Genomic DNA, 21148 nt, shown 5'->3' with positions numbered 1-21148 from the left:
GTCATGGTTGCCTTCCTCTGACCCTCTTCCAGCTTGTTTATATCCTTCTTAATGTTTTCATCCGGCACTGAAAAGAAAGCAGGAATTAGTTTGTGGAACTCTTTGCCACAAGAAGTAGTGATGGCATCTTGCCTAGTGTCATAAACATAAAGGGGGTTGGAGACTTAGGGTTCTTGGTTTTTGAACCTTAAAACCCTCAAGGCCCCTTGCCCGGTAGTACTGTCACCACCCTGTACATGCCAGTGCCTCAGTCTAGGGACACTGAGACCCTCTAGGCTTAATGCTATCCCTTGTAGGCACTGAGCTCTTTCTCCAATTAAAGCCTCAATCCTCAAGTTACTAGACCTCAACGAGCACTTGGTAGCTTGCTGAACGGCTAGGCAGGATTCTGAACCTTTGTTCCCCAACAGACAACGAAACAACTTAATAAAAGATATTTCAGTTTATTAAGTACATAAGGTCACACACTCTACAATAAGGCAGCAAATGCTAGAGGCATAAACGTCTAGGAAACATCAGCAATAAAATAATAAAGCTAGCTGGCTATCTCTATTAATACCTATCTCTCACCTGGGTCAGTTACTCTTGTAGATCTCTTAGCTCCAGGGCTACCTATGGGGCCAGGTGCCCATGATGGACAATGGAGCTTACACGCGTGCAGATCGTCGCACCGGAGACTCTGTCCAAGAGGGAACTTTCAACACCCCCCTCGGCAATCATTATTATACCTCTTATGCTAACAGTACTGAGGTGACTTCATAATTATTAGAGTGTCCAATCAGAACCCTTGATGAACAGAACCTTCTGGAAGTTGGCCTGGTTGCTAACCCCTCATAGTTCTTACCCCTCCCAACTTAAGATCCACAGCTACACTCAATCAGCCTTGATAAGGAGACTCTGTCTGCTGAGGTGCCAAGCACTCCAACTGGTCGTAATTCTTGTTATCTGTCCTTCCTGGCCATCAAAGGAGAGACAACACATTCCTTCCTCTTTGTTTATTTACCCACATTCCTGCAGCTGGGAACTGCTAGCAACTTATCACTTACTCTTTCTTAGTTTTGTTCAGGCTTCTCATGCCAACTTAGGCCTAACATGGACTTATTCATGACACCTTTAAGAGGGGATTGGACACATTTCTGGAGGAAAAGTTCATTACGGTTTACAAGCCATAGTAGGTATTTGCAAGGTATTTGTATTAGAGGCAGGCTGCCACTGACTGCCAGATGCAGGGGAGGGCACCAGGACGCAAGTTATGTCTGTTGTCTTGTGTGCTCCCTGAAGTATTTGGTGGGCCACTGTGAAATACAGGAAGCTGGACTAGATGGGCCTTTGGCTTGATCCAGTGGGGCTCTTCTTATGTTCTTATAGTACCAGTCAAACCTCTCAGGGAAGGGAATTTCAAAGGGGTGTGTGTGTCACAACTAAAAAGTCACTGTCACCATCCACCTAGATCAGTGGTTCCCAAACATTTTAGCACCAGGACTCACTTTTTAAAAATGACAGTCTTATTGGGACCCACCTAGGTTTACACATTTAAAAACCAAACTCTAGAAAGAAATAAAAATTTATATTTTTATTTATTTACAAATAATAATATTATGTATTTATTCACAAAAAATTGATGCATTTCTCATAATGAAGCAGCCCTAATGAACTTCAATGAATGCTTTTTCCTTTCCCATTACTCTCCAGAAAAATAAAAAACAAAATATTCTGGGGTGGGTTTTTTGTTTGGAATTCTTTATTAGGAGGTATCAAGACACATTTATTTCTCTACAGAAGTTTGCAAACTACAGGGAGCTCAGTTCTTTGCAGGGCATTTAGCAGCTATCTGATTTTTGAATAGCCTCAAAGCTTGAGGCAATTAATTATCTGATCTTGCCATTACCTGTGTTTATACTGGAGGCTCTGCCAGTGTTGGAACTCAACAATGGGTCCCAAGCCACTGTTTGGGAACCACTATTCTAGACAGTGGTGATAATTTTCATGTCAGGGCAGTTTCATGCGGAAAGTGAACTTCCTGGTCCCAAGCCAGCAAAGAGTTTAAAAGTTTAAAAACCCAAGATGTGCAATTGTTACAGAACTAGCAAAAGAAGATCCACATGCCCAGTTAGCAATTTAGCAGTATTTTGCACTGGCAGTAGATTCCAAACACTCTTCAAAGTACAGTGCATTTTGCATTGTGTATTGTACAATATATTGAAATAGTCTAGCTGAGATTGTTCCTACAGCTTGGGACTTGCATCACCCACATACAGCAGAACGAAACATTTTCTGCTCCCAACTTCCCTCCACTACACTTGGTACCATTTAACTGATATAGAAGTAAAATGAAAAGGACCTTCCCTATGTTCCAGCCTACCACCTCAGATTGTTTGAGGGGGCTACCTTGTCACCACCCCAACCTCTGTGAGGGCAGTACCTGAAGGGGTACAGTCTTCTTGCTGGTAGCACCACAGCTATGGAACTCCCCCCCCCCCAGCTTTAAGAGCTGCAGATGTATTCCAAGGACTGAAAATGTTTTTGTTTTGGGTGATTGGAGGTAGTTAAGATAGGTGGGGGGATATTTTGGTTGTATTAGTATTCTTTTATTCCCCTGGTTTTTATGTCTCTCCACTGCTATTTTATTGTACCTCTTAATATAATTTTACTACAGTATATTATTTCATGGTTGCTGCTTACAGTGGATTCACATCTTACACAGGGTTAGGTTCTAAAGGCAGTGTGCAAGACAAAAATCATGTATAGTCAAAATGAACCTTGAAAAGCCCTTAAATAGCTTGCATTTAGGGGCCTTGTTGTACAAACTATACTGTGTCTTTACAAACTAGAAAAACACATAGCACCATTGTCTGTTTTTAAAAAATCTGTTTTATTTTATTATTTTTATGAATGCCACTAGCTGCCTTAGGCTTTCACAGTGAGCGTGTGATAAAAATTCATTAAATAAATAAAATAGGGATAGGTAAGCACTCATGCAAAACTCAGCTGGTGACCAAAACCCTGAGACAAAATATTCCATAGGGTGCCATTCCCACAAAAAGATTTGAGACAGGAATGCTGACCAACAATAACCTTTTGTCAATATTGGCTTATTGTGCAATCTGCCACTGAACAGAAAGTGGACTTTTCTTTAAGTCAGAAGCAGAATATCAGCAACCTCTTCTACGGCATATTTATTGCGCAAGAGAATTAGTCTGTTCCCCATTGTCACAAAGTCTGATCTGAACCTTGAGTTCAAGATTATGTTTCTGGGCCCAATCCTGTAGCTGACCAAGTTAAAGCTGCTGCCGGGGTTTCACTTCCCAACCCTCTCCCTCACAGCAGAGGGGTCACCATGGCCTGTAAAGCTCAGCCATACTCTTCCTCTCCCAATCTTTGGGCCCTACTCTATCCAGGCCTCAACTAACCTTATCCCCCAAACCTTCTGCCCCTAGCCACATATCACCCCCCCCCCACTTCCCATCAGTAGTGGTCCAACTTCCCCATTTGACCAGTCAGTCAGCAGTCCTAGGCATCATCATCTCCACATGCTGATGGTCATGTCTGACCACACAGGACCTTGAGCTCTGGGTACTTTGGAGCCACTGTTGAAACACTTGGTCATTAATGGCACCTACTAAGCCATGTTTTGTTTACTGTGTATGGTAGGTCCACTTCATCAGGCTTTTTTTGTTGACTAGAAAACAAGTTAAACTTTCTATCTTCTCATTTGCAGAATGCCACACACTGAAAGAGGACCTTAAAATGCAGGTGAAAAGTTATAATACCAAGAAGCAATACAACCTTTAACGTCAAGAGAGTGCTAAACAGAGTCGTCAGAAAGCCCCCAGATTAATAGCCAAACTAGATGCAATGGGGGAAGCCATGTTCGTTTATTGATACGCTTCTTTTTACAACCATACAGACACATGGGCAAAAGGAACTGAACCATCCCATCCTCCCCAACTTGCCTGCACTTTATTGCTGTAGTCACTTTTTCCCCAGTCCAGCTTCAATGCTGCAAGCAAGTCACGCTGATGAGAAAATAAAAATAATACTAGTATTTATATACAGACTTTCTGATCACCAGATTGCTCCTTTGACTTTATTCAAGGCTGTTTACATGGGCAGGCTTTCTCTAAACCCCTAAGGTTTTTTTTAAAAAAATAAACAGAAGTTTCTGTCTTTTAAGAACACACTCCATTTCAGATTGATCTTTTCTGTCTTGTCATCACTCTGGCCGTGTCACCTCCCATGCTGACAAACAGCTGCAGCCGACTTCTTGCCTCCCACTCAAGACAGCTCAGCTCGTCAGCTTTGAGGTGTCACCACAAACAGAAGCTTCCTGTGACCTTGAACTGGTGACTGTCAGATGTTGAGGTTAACAAAGACTACCCTCTAGATCAGACCTTCTGCCTCAGAAAAGAGCTTCCGGTAACAGTCCACACCATAGTAAGGCAGGAACAAATAGCAGAAGCTCCCATACACACCAATCAGAAGATAACCTGCTCCCTTCAGTCCAACTCTTTCCCCATCAAGGTCTTGTTCAGTGACCCTAAAAAGGTAGACCTGAAACTTCAGTTTAACTTTTTTTTTTTGAGGGGGAGAATGGGACAAACAGGGGTTTGTATCTTGGCAGTGGCAGAATGAAAAAGTGTTCAACTGATGACTTTTTTTCAACATGCAATTTGCAAAGCTGCACCTGTTAAATTCCTGCCTACCACACAGCTGTTAAAAGCAGAGGTAAGCAGGATCAGTTGCTGGGAAGGGAGACCAAGGGAGGCCACTGGTGTAGTTCTGTGGAGGAGTCAGCTGGCAGAAAGAGATAACATCTTGAGAACTGGTTTATTTTGAAGTTTGTTTTGCAGCTGCCTGCAATCACTTGGAGGGCGAAGATCTGGCAGCCAGAATGATAATTACGCTATAAAGGGAAACATCTGGAGACACTGAGGGTTCTATGAAATTTGCTCATAGTAAAAATACTTGTAAAAACCTCATTTGAAAAATGGCCTGGCAATGTAAACCACCTTGAGTATATGAGAAAGGTGGTATATCATTATTAATATTACTACTATACAATTCCATAGTAATCATTCATTAATTAATCAATCAAAAGATGGCAACATTAGATTGGCTGCAAACTAGATCAGGTTAGCCAGTGCTTAAGATTCCTTTTCTTTGGATTGATCAGGGCTGCTCTCTAGTGGCAAAAAACCTCACCTACATATGCAGCAGAATGCCAGAGCCAGGTCATTCCAAACCTCATCTTGCACATAAAGAGCATCCTTGGTGTAAATAAGTAAGATGCATTTCCTTAGCCTGAACTTGCCTATTCTTTTTAAAGTATGGTGCACTCCAGTCTGATATTGTCTCATAAGCAAGATTCACCAGCAGAATTATAACTAAAACGTTTACTGAAAAATATGCTATTTACAAAATTTAGCAGTAGGGTAATAAATGTCCCATTCCTGCTTACAAACACTATTCTGTGGATTGACAATAAGTTAATTTCACATTTATATAGCTAAAATCCTTTCTGTTTCTCCTGCGCATAGGGAAAGCACAGACAAAAGAGAAGCAGAGAGAAATTCTGGGAGGGGGCTACAGACACCTATCAGATTTGGTATCATTCTCACCAAGGTTGGTCAATTTGGACCTGGGCTGTGGCACTTCTGACTGCAAAGTGGGGGGCTCATGTGATTGAACGCTCCCCCATGCCAGTAAATAAAAATCCCTACATCTAGAAAACAGGCACATTTAGGTGACCCCTTCATCAAGCACTCAATTTCCAATGTGCAGGAATCTTTTTCTGTACATGGAAACATCCAGTCACGTCAGTCTCCACTTGCAATCTGAAATGTCATAGCCCAGACACAGGTTGGTGACAATAAAACCTCTGCAAGAGCTTTTCCCACCCTAAATATGCTGAAAAACTAGGAAAAACGAGTTTGAATGCTGCCTTCCCAACCGAACATACAAAAAGAAGTTTTGCTTTGTAAAAATGCAGCTCCATCTGATTACCAAGTGCTTGATCTTGCGCAGCAGTTCCATTCCAGAAGTGTCACATCACTAGGCAATAGCTAACCAAAAAGTAGTCCAGCCTCTTAGGATTCCTTGTAAGGCAATCCTGCTAGGGCTACATAATAGACCAGAAAAAGGCCCTCTGCCATAATGACAGGCAGCTCATTTTCCCTTTGAACCTCACTTTGCCCTCCACCCACTTTCCCCCCAAAAAGTTCCATCCATGGTGCAATAGGCACATTTTCTATCACAGTGGGTAGGTAAGTTGCAAATGAAACAACTGGAAATGGTACCTTCTGTCTGGCACCAACCGGGGACAATGACATGAAGAGACCATAACGAATATTCCAGTCCCCCCCTCCTGGACATTCCATCAGTTTGGCTCTCCTTGAATCACACCAAAAAAATTAATCAAAGATGAGCACCCCACATGAGTTCTGGTAAAAACAGATCCAAATTCACAATCTTCCCCACCCTAGTCTTCTCCTCTGAGCCACAACCTCAATGAAACCTTCTCCAATTCAAAACAATTCAAAGAGGATGTTCATGTGTGGTGGGATCTCAAGGTCTTCTTCAGGAGTCTCCATGGTCTCCACCACCTCAGGGGAAACAATCAGCCATGCCAGAGGGCCAAGGCGCTGCTCTACACAGGCAGGGCACAGGTAGCTCTCGGGGTCTTTGGTGCCATCACTCTGCCAGGAAAAAAGTTCAGAGGAACAATAAAAGTCTACACCTCATTCTCACTCCAGTATACTGGTCTGCAGCTTCAAGAATGCCTATCACAGGTATAAACTGCACACATGAGCCGTCAGATCTGTAGAGAGCTTCCCTCAGAAGAAAGAAAACACTAACAAGGCGCCCATAATCTCTACAAGTGCACTGAGCAAACCAAACAAAGCAAGACTATATTATCCACTAAGGCAGTGGTGCACGAACTGGTGGGTTGTAACTCACCATTGAAACTTAAAAGGGTCACTTTCCCCTTAAAGGGAGTGACCCAGAAACAGGTGTCCCGATGGCACCGCAATGGACACCCAGGAGCATTTTAACATATCTGGGGGGACTTTTCAGCCTTCCAGAGGGTCCTGGAGGTTCACAGCCCCCTCTACAAGTCTCCCCTGCATAGCAGTGAGCTCTGATCTGCAGTTGGAGCCTACTTCCAGTCAGAGCTCCCAAAACCGGACTCCAACTGCAGATCAGAGCTCACTGCTGCAGAGGGGAGGCTTGCAGAGGGGGCTGCGAGCCTCCAGGACCCTATGGGAGGCCCAGGTGTGTTAAAATGCTTCTGGGTGCCTGTGGCGCCGCGATCACTGCAGCACTGTTGGGACAACCCCCCATCTCAGTCTTCGCCCCCATTAACGCTTCTCAGACTCCTGAAAAGTTTGAGAACCACTACACTAAAGTCATAAAAACATGTGCAACATGGTGGCTGCTCCATCACTATGAGAATTTCTGTCCTTGGAGGTCCACGAAAGGCAGAGCATAAACAGTGTGGTCCTGGAAAGCCCCTGGGTGTGCCACTGAATGCCTTAAAGGTGAACCGGTTTCCTGTGCAGGGTGTGAACCAGAGGCCTACTCAGGTTGTAGCTTTCTCAGCAAAGAAAAGTTGAGGTTTACACAAATGAGGCTGCTTAAGTCAGCTACTCCATGGGAAAATACATATGTGAGTTTCAACCCACATGGGATTTGCAACCACACATTCACTGCAATTCCAGAGGCTTCTATGAGATTTAGGGCACAATTCTAACCCACTTTCCAGCACCGACATAAGGACAATGCAGCTCCGAGGTAAGTGAACAAACATTCCCTTACTTTGATGAGGCCTCAGTGAGTGCCACCCAACAGCAGGATGCAGCACGCCTCCTATTAGCACAACTATGCCAGTGCTGGAAAGTTGGTTAGGATTTGGGCCTTAGTGTTGTAATGTTCATGTTCTGTCACTAGGTGTCTCTATAGTATTTCTTGAAGTGTGAGTGAATGTGCAAGCAAATGGCACTATGGTTGCATCTAGCGTGAAACACACAAGCATTACCCAATGTGGGTAGAAAGTAAGAAAAAACCTCCAAAACAGATGCTTCTCTAGCCATTATGGGAAAATGCAACCAACTTTTTCCAGCATTCGAATAAAACATTTAACACAGTACAGCTTCTTTTTTTTGCAGGGGGAGGAGGAAGCCATTTCACATTTCATGTTTTCAGTGCTCTATAAAGAAAAAAGGATACGCACATAAGCAAAAGTCATTTTCTTCATGATTAGGAGAGATTCAGCAGGAATGGAATTGCTGCAGCCTCGCACAGAGCACCAAACTGGCGCCCCTTTGCACACATCACTTGTCAGCTCAGGTCGTAAATAATATTCCTGGAAAGGAGACAAGAGAAGCCTACAGTTAACCAAAGCTATGTACATTCACTTGGGGACACAGGAAATTCCATCTGCCAATTTCCAAAGATCTCATGCAGGACTGTTGGTGCCACCCCCCCCCCCCCCAACAGGGTCAGCTTGAGATCAGTGTGCCCTTAGGGAGGAAAGAAGAAAAAGTGCCCAGGCCAGAGGGAGTGTATAGCAGTGGCTCCCACCAAATCCAGCACTGGTTTGAGAGTTTTAATTAGTTGTTATTGTGTTTTGTGGGAATTTTGTAAGTAGCCTTAGGCATGTACTTTGGCAAGGGAAAGGCAGGATACAAATTATTTTAATAAGTAAATAACTGTTTAGACTAAATAGCAGTAAGTTGCACTGTGTTCAACAAGATTGCAGTCTAGGATTGTGTACAACCCTGATAAAGTGTCCTGAATTTCAATATTTGGAACTCTTTTTTGAAAGCATGGCATTTAGGGTTTCTTTCTTTTTTTTTAAGTATCATACTCAAGAAGCAATTTTGTGTTCCTTATTGGCTTTTATTTTTGAAAGTCTCATCCTCTGTTGTCCACGACACATCTTCACCAGCCCCCCAGGCTGCAAAAAGCAGAAAGGTTAACTGTGTTGTGATATTTCAGCCTAACACTTTCCTTTCTTGCTCCTTTTAGGACACCCTCATGGGCAGCAAACTATTGTTTCAGCATTTCTGCAAATACTTTATCAGCTCTTCAAAACATGAGAATTGGCCCTCCTAAGGTTGGCGTGCCAAGTGTGGTTTTGACTCACCCCAGCCAACGTCAACAGATAGGTTAGAAATTTGGGCATGATGAGGCGTCTCTTGGCTCGAGTCACAGCAACATACAGCAAGTTCCATTCATCCTCAGGAACTGTATCTAGAGGGAGAATAAAGACTAACCAGTGATTAAGAGACTCATTAGAAGTGGAATGACGGTTGCAAAGCTGACAAAGCGTTTCTCAGGAAGGATTGGGGTGGATGTTGTGTCCTGCCAGGATAATTCTTGGGAAAGGAGAAAGAAAACGCTACATATATGGTATAAGTGGTTTTTTTCTGAATGCAAATGCCCGAAGTCTCTAAGATGGGGGAACTAGAATGGTTCGCTAGGGAAAGAACGGATATAGAATGATATCCATCATGGAAACCTGGTAGAATGTGGAGAATCAGTAGGATACCGAAATCCCAGGCTACAAACTCTATAGGACAGACAGGGAGCGGAATGTTGGAGGAGGTATGGCCATCTGTGTCAAAGAAAGGAGAATCTAGCAGAGTAGAAATTAAAGGGAGGGGGTCCAACTCTGCCATAGAACCACTGTGTGTTAAATTACTAGGTCCTAGGAGCAATTTAATAGTTCCACAGGGGGCATGCTATCGTCCTCTGGATCAAAAATCTGAAAGGGACCTTGAGACAAGGAAGCAAATCAGGAAGGCATCAGTGGGTTACTATTGTGATAATGGGGGACTTCAATTATCCTTTAGTTGACTGGGTCAATTCATGCTTCGGTCAGGAAATAGACTGGATTTCTTGCAAAGTTACCAGCTATTTGCTAAATGACTGTGCATTCAACCAAATAGTCATGAAACCAGCAAGAGGACAGGTGACTCTGGATTTGATATTGTGTGGTACCCGGGATTTGGTGACGGACATAAATATTATGGAACAGTTGGAGAGTAGTGACCATGCTGTAATCCGTTCCAACTTTCATTGGGGGGGGGAGAAGAGTGCCAAGAAAATCAACCACAAAACCAATGATTTCTAAAGGATGGACTTCCCATCCAAGGTAAGAAGAGTCCAATCCCTCCAGAGTGCATGGAGGTTTTGTTTAAAACAACAGTAACAGAGGTCCAGCTGAACTGTATGCTAATATGATCAGACCCCAAAGGTGAGTTTTTCATAATTTCTTACAAGAGAAAAGCCACTACAACACTTTTCTTGGTCACTCTCCAATGGGTAAGGCACCCTCTCATCATAACATTGCTATTTCATCACATTTTAAAGAAGCTTCTACTTCTAATTCCAAAACAGTAGTCACGTCAATCTGTTGTCCACAACAAGAAAGAGACCTGTGGCACCTTGAAGGCTAGACAAGTTTTCTGTGGCATGAAGGTTCACAGACAAGCACTTACATCATGCTGCAGAAGTCAACCCTACAAAGCAACACAGACCATCAAGCAGAGAACACTAGCTTATCAATCTCAGGTGGAGAAGAGATTCTAAGAGACTGCAATGACACAGGCCATTATTCAGTCTCCTGCTTGGTTCCAAGATCAGAGACCTGAGTGGCAGCAACTTGAAACTTTGCTTCCAACCCTATATTATGGGCTGTTGCATATAGATCTGCTTAACAGTATGTCTTGTTACCATGTAAAAAGAAACACTGACTGATCAAACTTTGGTTTATCTCAAAGCCACAGCCACTTAGTGCAAAGCAGCTGCTTGGTAGGGATTCAGAGGTAATACTCACTGAGTATGCATAAACTTTTGCAATCCTGACCCAGATAAGCAAGTACTGCTACACTTATTATTGTTCAAAAGACATTTATTGCTCGTTTTATGATGCATGAAGCAAAAGGCTGTGGAACTTGGAAAGCTGACTGGCAGGATTTTGTGATATTGTGGGATTTCTACGCCTGTCAGAGGTGATTGACCTTTACTTCATCTTCACCTTTCTGCTTGAGATTAAGCTCTCAGGACAAGCACCCCAGCTTTATTTATAGCATCTGACGACAGATTTGTGCCTGTCTGTGCATTTTGCTCTAAGTAGGGAACTGGCCGTACTCTCCCTTTCATAACATGGAAAAGCCACTCCCCATGGGGCCACTAAAACGCAGGCCCAAGTCCAGTCCAAAGGCTGCTTACTTCAATGGTGAGGCATGAAGAGAGTGTGCCAGCTGGTTCTCCCTCTTTGCTCAAACGGAGTGACAGGAAAGCACCATCACATCCCTCTATCCACTCTGTGTAGAGTCAGTGTGGGATCCAGGTGGGGGGTGAAGGCAGAAAAGAAGGCTTCCTTACCAGTTCTGTAGTTAGGCATCCTCCCGATAATATGCCGTGCAAAAGGGACACTCACAAAGTCACCAGCTACTTGCACAGTGTCAAATTCTAGTCCTTTGGCCCTATGAACAGTGCTTAGGATATAATCTAAAAAAACCCATAAAATAATGTATTAGGTAGCAGATATAACTACACATCTCAAGTGTTTCAAGTACATTTTGACCATCCAAAGAGCCTGGCAGACATCAGTAAGAGGACTGCTTAAAACCAGAGGTGAGAGATAACGAACATAATGGATTAAAGAGTCGTGAGGGACCCCAATTCTGATCAGGGCCATGGGGAGGGAAATTTTCAAAAGTGTCAAAATTTTCCCTGCCTCTCATGTTTGCAAGAAATAGACACTTTGGGAAGGAAAGGCAGCTGGAGAAGGTGATTTTCAATGAAAGACAACTAACAGGAAAGAGTTAATCTTTCCTTCCCTATGCATTCAGAGCTTATCAGAACCCAGTACCCAACATATTCCTTTAGTCAAGATCTGGTTCTAAGCAGGCTTCCTTGCAGGCTTCCTTCCTTGCACTCTAGTTTGATCTTCAGTGTTTAAGGAGTTGAGAGTTCATGATCTTTGAAGGAGTTGCCTATTATTTTGGTTCATTCAATCTCCCAATTACACTCTAATGCAGGGGTCTCCAAACCATGGCCCTGGGGCCAGATGTGGCCCACGGAGTTCCTCTATCCGGCCTGCAGCCTGCCTCTGATCCCCTGAGAGCCTCTGGTCCAGTTGACCAAACACAACCAGAGTTGTGCTTGTGGGGTGGGAGAATGGGGGTCCATTTAAGTGTGTGTGCTTTATTTCTTGGGCTGTGTTGGTCCTTGGAGAAATCCTGGATATTTGAGCCCATTCATTCATTCACTCCAGACATTCAACTAAGTTTCATCTCTAATGTATTTATTTAAATTTTATATTTAATTTTTTGCCCGGCACCATGCCAGATATTTGATGCGGCCCTTTGGCCGAGAAGTTTAGAGACCACTGCTCTAATGAATCAGAGAATGAATTCATTTCAGGAGTTTAACAGTCAGTCTTTCATGAACAGCGCTGAACACCTGAAGAGGGCAAGTAGGGAGCATGGGTCCATGGACTGGTACTGACAATGTGTCTTTCATATAGTTAACAGGTGATACCTGCAACAAAACCCATTTCCCTACCCCAGTAGTGAAGGCCTCACTTTCCTTTACCTGCAGTCTCTGGAATGGGCGTATGATATTGCGATATTCTTTTCACCAGCTCAGGGACCTGGTCTCTGTACTTCTCCACGATTGCAATCATCTTCCCTAGCTGCTTATCTTCAGAGCTAACTGCATATTCCTTTAATGCAGCAAAGCCCTTCTCAAGCCATCTTTTCAGAAAAGAGTCTTTCACTTCAAGTTTCACTGAAAACATACAATTGGGACAAAGTGAGAGTGAAATGCTACAAAGAATGCAAGGCTGCCCCATAAGCTGGAAATCCTGGAAAATCATCTGGAAATCCTCCTGGTGGCCTGAGCAAAAGCAGGTAAGAGGCTGCTGGTAGGTGGGTGATGGTTCACTACTGGAGTAACTCGTATTTCTGTCAGCAACATCGTTTGCTGAGCCAGCCAGTCCATCTTTCTGGTGCCATAAAAAGCCCAGAAAATCCTGGCTGTTGAATCAGGCCAAAGGGGCCCCCATCCAGTCCAATATTCTGTTTCCCACAGTGGCCCACAGCTGGGAAGCCCAAAGCAGGAGAGAAAGGCAGACTTCTCTTTTGCCACTGCTCTCCTGCAACTGGGCACGCAGTTGGATCTGAAGACAATATGTGACCCTCATGACTAGTAGCCACCAAGAGACCTCTGGTCCTCTAGGAATATCTCCAATTCCCCTTTCAAGTCACCCAAGCTAGTAGCTATCACAACTCACAACTTGTGGCAATTAACTCCACAGATTAATGATGTGCTGTGTGAAGAAGGACTTCCTTTTGTCCATCCTAAATTCTCACACCTGTTACTTTCAACTGAGCGGCCCAAATGGTGGGAGAACCCGTGGATATTATATATCTGAACTTTCAGAAGGCATTCAACACGGTCCCTCACCAAAGGCTGCTGAGAAAACTCCACAGTCAGGGAATTAGAGGAAAGGTTCTCTCATAGATTGGGAACTGGTTGAAGAGTAGGAAACAGATTGGGTGTCAATGAGCAATTTTCACAATGGAGAGAGATGAAAAGCGGTGTGCCCCAAGGATCTGTCCTGGGACTGTTGCTTTTCAACCTCTTCATAAATGACCTGGAGACAGGGTTGAGTGGCAAGGTGGATAAATTTGCAGACGACACCAAACTTTTCCGAGTGGTGAAGACCAAAAGCGATTGTGAGGAGCTCCAGAAGGATCTATCCAAATTGGCAAAATGGGCAGCAAAATGGCAGATGTGTTTCAATGTAAGTAAGCGTAGAGCAGTGGTTCTCACTCCTTTAGCACTGGGACCCACTTCTTAGAATGAGAATCTGTCAGGACCTACTGGAAGTGATGTCATGACCGGAAGTGACATCATCAAGCAGGAAAATTTTTAACAATCCTAGACTGCAATCCTACCCACAATTACCCAGGAGAAAGTTCCACTATCACTGTTAAAATAATATACATAGTAGCTTGTTAAAAATACAGGTCTGTGACATTTCCCCAAATGCAATCACGTAGCATGGTAGCATCAAGCCTGATATATTTTTTAAAAAATATATTCAAAAGAATGGGGATCCACCTGAAATTGGTTCGTGACCCACCTACTGGGTCCTGACCCACAGTTTGAGAAACACTGGTGTAAAGTAATGCACATTGGGGCAAAAAATCAAAACTTCACATATAGGCTGATGGGTTCTGAGCTGTCTGTGACAGATCAGGAGAGAGATCTTGGGGTGGTGGTGGACAGCTCGATGAAAGCATCAACCCAATGTGCAGCGGTAGTAAAGAAGACCAATTCTATGCTTGGGATCATTAGAAAAGGTATTGAGAACAAAACAGCTAATATTATAATGGCATTGTACAAATTGATGGTAAGGCCACACCTGGAGTATGGTGTTCAGTTCTGGTCACCACATCTCAAAAAGGACATAGTGGGAATGGAAAAGGTGCAAAAGAGAGCAACTAAAATGATTACTGGGCTGGGGCACCTTCCTTATGAGGAAAAGCTACGGTGTTTGGGCCTCTTCAGCCTAGAAAAGAGGTGCCTGAGGACTGGGACATGACTGGGACATACAAAATTATGCACGGGAAAGAGAGTGGTTAGATAGATGCTCTTTTCCCTCTCACACAACACCAGAACCAGGGGACATGCACTAAAATTGAGCGTTGGGTGAGTTAGACAAAAGAAAATATTTCTTTACTCAGTGTGTAGTTGGTCTGTGGAACTCCTTGCCACTGCATGTGGTGATGGCATCTGGCCTAGATGCCTTTAAAAGGGGATTGGACAAATTTCTGGAGGAAAACTCCATCATGGGTCACAAGCCATGATGTGTATGTGCAGCCTCCGGATTTTAGAAATGGGCTAAGTCAGAATGCCAGATGCAGGGGAGGGCACCAGGATGCAGGTCTCTTGTTGTCTTGTGTGCTCCCTGGGGCATTCGGTGGGCCGCTGTGAGATACAGGAAGCTTGACTAGATGGGCGTATGGTCTAATTCAGTGGGGCTGTTCTTATGGTTCCAGTAGGGTGAGAGTGAGAAGAACATTTCTCCACACCATGCTAACTTAATGCCTCAATCAGGTCCCTCCTCAATTGCCTTTTTTCCAATCTAAAAAGATCCAAACACTAAAGCCATAACTGATAAGGAAAATGTTCTGGCCCTCTGGTCATTTTGTTTAACCTCTTTAGCACCTTTTCTAGCTCTACAATATCCTTCCTGAGGTGTGGCAACCAGTATTGCAAATGTGGTACCACCATAGACTTATACAGAGGCAACAGACCAATAACAAGCTTGTTTGTGGTCCCTTTTTCCCAGTATCCAGCTTGGACTGTGCCACCTTCACACCTGCCAATGCTTTCATTGAGCCAAGTAGGAAAAAGCCTTCTGCTAAGGCAGACCATTTGCCTACCTAGCCCACTCTTGTTTGTTTGGACCAGCAGACTCTCAAGGTTTCAGGCAGGCAGAGGTTTGTCCCATAGTCCACTGTCCAATTCTTTCATTGGAGTTCAGGGAGGGGCAGGGCTGAACCACAGACCTTCTGCATGCAAAGCAGGAGTTCAACCACCAACTTATGGGCCCTCCTACTGTTCCAACATTCCACCTCGGAACACTCAATAGCTCTGCTTGCCCTAGTTGAGGCAGAGACCCAGAATATGAACATGTAGTTTCCAGGACACTCACATTCAGGATGAAGGAGCTTCCAAATATCATGAATTTTCTCAAGACCAAAGGCTTTAAGTCCCTAAGTAAAAAACAGAGAGAGAACGAGCGTGAGAAAAGGTTGTCATAGGCAGTAGCATAGCTAGGGGAGTGCAGGGGGTAAAAGGTGCAATGGGCTACAGGGTGGGTGGGGGCAACAACGTGGCTGATGGGGCAACAACTTGCAGGCAACAGCACCTGTGCACAACAATTGGGCTGCTGCCGGCAGCCCTGCCAGTGCCAGGCACTCCGGAGGGAGGAGGGGCAACAGTCATGGAGAGGGGCGAAACTGCATGTTGCCCCTCCCTGCAGCTGAGATGGAAGGCAGTCTAGCTCATTGCTTCCGGTAGAGCTCAAGAACCACAGGTTTCGGCAGGCATGAGGAGCTGGCCGTCTCCCCCTCCTGCAGCTGAGATGCTGGCGATGGACACAGACCTCCTCAGAGTCTTCCTTTCATGCACCTGCCAGCCCTCATTCCCTCCGTTATTTCCTCCACCTGTCCTGCTCAACGTGCTGCCCCCTGAAGCCCTATTTGGCTTAAATAGCAAGAGAGGCGCATGGGGAGTGGAGCAGAGTGTGTCGGTGCTTGTTTGTGTTTAAAGAGGGAGGAAGAAGTGTGTTGGTGGGGGGGCTGTTGGATGCTGATGCACACTGTGTGTGTGTGTGTGTGTGTGTGTGTGTGTGAGAGAGAGAGAGAGAGAGACCCAATAGGCAGACATAGCCCCCAGAGACCCTTGTGGAGCCCAGCCTAGACTGGGGAGGGGGTTCCCCTTCTGCAGCGGGACCAGTTGCCCACCACTCCCCTGCCCTGCGCCGCCTCCTCTCCTCTGCTTGTCACAGTCCTCTCTCTACTTGCCTGCCCCCCTTATCCTCCTCTCTCCTCCTGGCAAGGCTGCAGCAGCCCAATTGTCTCTGCAATCTAAGCCAATAGGGCTTGCTCCTGAGTAGACATGCAGGAGATGGGCTCTGAGGCTACAACCCTATCCACACTATCCTGGGAGTAAGCCCCATTGACTATAATGGGCTTGCTTCCAAGTAGACAGGCAGAAAATTGGGCTCCAAGGCTGCAATCCTCTCCCCACTTTCCTGGGAGTAAGCCCCATTGACTAGACTGGGCTTGCTTCCAAGTAGACAGGCAGAGAATTGGGCTCCAAGGTTGCAATCCTCTCCCCACTTACCAGGGAGTAAGCCCCATTGACTAGACTGGGTTTGCTTCCAAGTAGACATGCAGAGGATTGGGCTCTGAGTTGGCTGACTGTGATAGGTTACCTGCGCACGTGCAGGAACCTGAAGAGGGTAGCAAGCAAGGCACAGCAACCTGGGAGGCAAGTTGCAGCAGGAGCACTGAGCAGCAGGTGGTTTGGCCTCATCATTTATTCACATAATTTCTCCATTCCAGTTCCTAAAGGTAAGCTGCTGGCTCTTATGATTGAGATGTGCAGGAGGGAACTGGAGACAAACTGTGTAAGGCTGCAATTCTACCTTACTTTACTTACCAGGGAGTAAGCCCCATTGAACACAATGGGACTTACTTTTGAGTAGACATGAATAGATTGTGCTGTAAAAGTGCAATAAGTACTTTCAACGTTTGCTATTTTAAAATATTAGCTAACATTTCTCACTCACTTTAACAAATAAAAAGACCCAATGTAATTAATTAAATTTGATGTCATTGATGGGAGGGAGGCTACAGAATTTTTTTTGGTTGCAAACTTGGTTAGCTCCACCATTGGTCATAGGTTCAAATCAGCGTATGAGCAATGCTATTGACAAAGTTGCCTTCATGGGAAGACCTTCTCAAGAGATTAACTTCTCCACAAGTTCCCTTTTTTTGCATTCAAGCTTGCTGCTGCATCCCCTGGTCTCTGAAAACCACCCCTTGAGCCAGTGTCTCCCCTCTAACTACTGTCCAACCTCCTTGCTAGCCTTTGCCTTCAGCCCCCTGGAATGTACAGCTCACTCCCACTACTCAACCTTCTCCCTTACAATTTTGATTCCAACTCACCCACTGTGGAGAGGTTCCTTGGTGGCATCATAGGTATCAGCCAATCAGTGGTAGACACAGTTAGCATCGTACTTCAAAAAATTGGCAAAAACCTCTGGGAAGAAAAAACTTCAAAAGTGCACTGAAAAGGTTTATTGTTATTAGGCCTGATATGTTGGGAGTGTCCCTGAAGGAGATTGTCTCCAAACAACAATAAACTTTTCCACTGCACCTTTGAGGCATCTTCTCCAGCTACTTCTTAGGCAGTGCCCTCCCTACTTCCTTTCACAAAAACAGGTTTCAGAGCTCGACCCTAGAGGGAAAGAGGTACATTTGGACTGGACACAATGAAGGTGCTCCCAGAACAGCCCCATTGATCTAAAAATGCAATGCCAGTTTCACTCCGAGGGTCTAAGACTCCACCAAATCCCCACTTATTCTCAGTTTGATTATCCAGCCTCACTAAGGGCCCAAACCTATCCAATTTTCCAGTGCCAGTGTTGCTGTGCCAATGGGGTATGCACTGCTTCTTGTGATGGGGAGGCAGTGACAGAGCCTCCTCAAGGTATGGGAACACTTGTTCCCTTACCTCAGGGTTGCACTGAGGTTGCACCATAAGAACATAAGAACAGCCCCACTGGATCAGGCCATAGGCCCACCTAGTCCAGCTTCCTGTATCTCACAGTGCCCCATCAAATGCCCCTGGGAGCACACCAGATAACAAGAGACTTGCATCCTGGTGCCCTCCCTTGCATCTGGCATTCTGACATAGCCCATTTCTAAAATCAGGAGGTTGCACATACACATCATGGCTTGTAACCCGTAATGGATTTTTCCTCCAGAAACTTGTCCAATCACCAGTGCTAGAAAGTTGGATAGGATTGGGCCCCAAGTACCCCACATGCTGGTGCTTGTCACACTTACCCCAAGCAAGTGTATTTTAGCTGGTGGTTCTCCAGTGGTAACTCTCACAGCATCCTCAAAGATGGTCTGGTTGCTCCGAGACAAGAGGGCCACCTTCCCTCTCACATCTACCCCACTGACATCCCCTGCCAAAAGCAAAGCAAAGTACCTGTCATAGTTAGCCAGGTTGAACAGAGAAAGCAGACCTTTAGAAGCTTCATGGTTGAATTAAAACACCTCACCCTCCTGGATGCCCCCCACCAACGTCTTTTTTCGAACTTTCTTGCAAACATCCAGAATGGTAGCACCGACGTAAGCAATTTCAGGACCAAATCGAAAACTCTACAGTAGTGAAGCAAACAAGAGATTGTGTAGTTTTAAAAGGCAATGAGAAACTAGCCAAACCTTCACAAGAGCAAGGCAGACAGAATTACCACTTCCAGAACTAATAGCCACACAAGTTTCCCCCGTGCAACTCTAAAAAGAGACCTTAACCCAGCTCACACCCAGAACACTCTACAGTGCTGTGTTTAAATTATGGCAGGAACGGTGGAGGGAGGTAGGGCTCTAAGGTGCTCCAAAAGTCAGGAAGTTAGACTTTTGAATCATAATTCAACCAGACACTCCGTGATTATAACAAAATCCTGTCACCATCCCCATATACCTCTAGAACAGCGGTTCCCAAACTGTGGGTCATGACCATATTTTTGGTGGATTTTTGTCATGAAACTGACAAGCTGATAGCTGACAAGGAAAATGTACTGAGCCTATGGAAACCAAAATAAAGCAGCACATGTGTGTTTACTTGCAAGTAGGCAGACATGCCTTGGTCCATTTCTAAGGGCAGACTGAGAGGAATACAATGTGAATAGAATGGTCCCAATCCAATGAACATGGAGCTCAAATGCTCCAGAAGGCTGTGTTCCCCATAGTAAAAAAAAAAAAAAAAAAAGGGATAAAAGGCTTGAGCAGCTGGTAAAGCGAAGTTTTTTTAGTCTTGTAAAACTAGGTAGGTACTGATACAGTGTTGTTTTAAAAAGTGAGTCCTGCTGCTAAAACGTTTGGGAACTATGGCTCTAGAACAAAGGTAGAGGCAAAAACAAGCACCGCTGTTACGTGAAAATCTCCTTTTCCCTTCCAAGTTGTGATTTTGTATGTATTATGGACTAAAAACTCATGCAGGTCAAACCTCAGAATACAGGGCACCCTTCCCCCCAGTCCAAGGCCCTGGTAGAAGTCACAAGTTTGCAAAGTGGTGATTACATCCCCTCCTCCAGTCTAGGAATGTCTCCTGATTATGCAAAACAAGCCTGCACCTCCAGAGGAAAAGGTCTATTGTTCTTTTGTTGTACTCTTAAGCACCTTATGCAGACTGCCCCTCCCCCAGAGTCAGGCTTTGCTGATAGCTGATTTCTGGACCCTTCCACCTTTCTTTCACCTGGGTGTATACTGAGCATGTGCACAGCTCTGGGATACTTCCGGTCAGTTTAGGTCAACTTCCAGGTCAAAGACAACTCTTATAAGAGAGAACTCAGAGCACATGTCTCTCTCTCTCTGATTGCCCTCCTGCGGGAGTGGTCCTACACGGGACTCTTCCTCCAACTGCCCCCCCCCCGGACAGGTAAATATATCTCGCGTCTAAACTCCCTAGCTTCTTCCCTATCTATTCCTCCCTTCTTCCCCATCTTTAGTCAGCAACTGGGTTTAGTAGATTAAGGAACCCCTAAATACTTCCCTACACCCTATCCATTTCTGATTCCTTTTCGGATGCACCCAAATACATAGCACATGCATCCACCACTAGCTAGGTACACTATACACAAGTACTAGAAATCTATACTTATCAATTCTCCATGTGTATTATGTTTACCTTTGTATGTTTTTGCAATAAAAATATAATCCTTTGATTGAAAGTTACCTTTCTCCCAGTCTCCTCATTGAGCTAGGCAAGGGATCTCTTTGCTCTACACTGTCTTGTTATCCAGCCTATGGTCCCAAAAAGTTTCCAAAAGGCTAATATACTAATTCCCCTAAACAAAGCAGCCTTTTTGGTAACACCCCTGCCCTTCTCCCCATAATTAAGAATACTCCCATGCAAAGGATTATGGGGCATGCCTTGTTGCACAGACTTTATTCTACTAGACAAGCAGAGATCAAGCAGCTTAGCAGACTAAGGGTACTGGCAGATGATGCTGCAGTGGAGAGGAAGAGGAGGAATTCAGCCTTGTTGGCAGGGAAAGGAAAGTCATAGCAGTACTAGGCAGGTGCTCAGAGTTCTGGGCTCATGTTTCCTGTTCAGGTCACAGATTACATGAAGGAGGCTAGGAAATGCCTGGTTTTCCTTTAGTTTCTTAGCTCAGCTTCCAGAAATGCAGTCAAGTTTCAAGAGAACCTTCCCTGGTCTGGCAACCTCTCGCCTTTACTTGCCAACTTCCTGTTACTCCCCAGCTCCATTGAGACCGCCATGGTTCATGAGACTAGGGAGTATGTCTAAATGGCTGGAA

The 21148-nt window shown here is 44.8% G+C and overlaps 1 protein-coding gene across 6 annotated transcripts in view; it reads right to left on the bottom strand.

Moving 5' to 3' along the window:
* Positions 1–3466: 3466 nt before the first annotated feature.
* The window catches only part of FBH1 (F-box DNA helicase 1), a 42629-nt gene continuing 24947 nt past the window's right edge, over positions 3467–21148 (bottom strand). For 5 of the 6 annotated variants that reach the window (XM_066634293.1, XM_066634295.1, XM_066634294.1 and 2 more), the window contains 8 exons: positions 18887–18986; positions 18666–18790; positions 15740–15800; positions 12607–12801; positions 11392–11517; positions 9146–9252; positions 8231–8362; positions 3467–6695 (listed from right to left, as the gene is read on the bottom strand). In XM_066634293.1, coding sequence (XP_066490390.1) covers positions 6525–6695; positions 8231–8362; positions 9146–9252; positions 11392–11517; positions 12607–12801; positions 15740–15800; positions 18666–18790; positions 18887–18986 — 1017 coding nt within the window. In that variant the 3' untranslated portion in view covers positions 3467–6524. The remainder of the gene's footprint in view (positions 6696–8230; positions 8363–9145; positions 9253–11391; positions 11518–12606; positions 12802–15739; positions 15801–18665; positions 18791–18886; positions 18987–21148) is intronic. The other variant, XM_066634296.1, reaches the window with a different exon arrangement.

The sequence above is a fragment of the Tiliqua scincoides genome, chromosome 7 (genome assembly GCF_035046505.1).
Source record: "Tiliqua scincoides isolate rTilSci1 chromosome 7, rTilSci1.hap2, whole genome shotgun sequence".
NCBI lineage: Eukaryota > Metazoa > Chordata > Lepidosauria > Squamata > Scincidae > Tiliqua > Tiliqua scincoides.
This window is presented reverse-complemented; position numbering and strand designations above follow the sequence as displayed.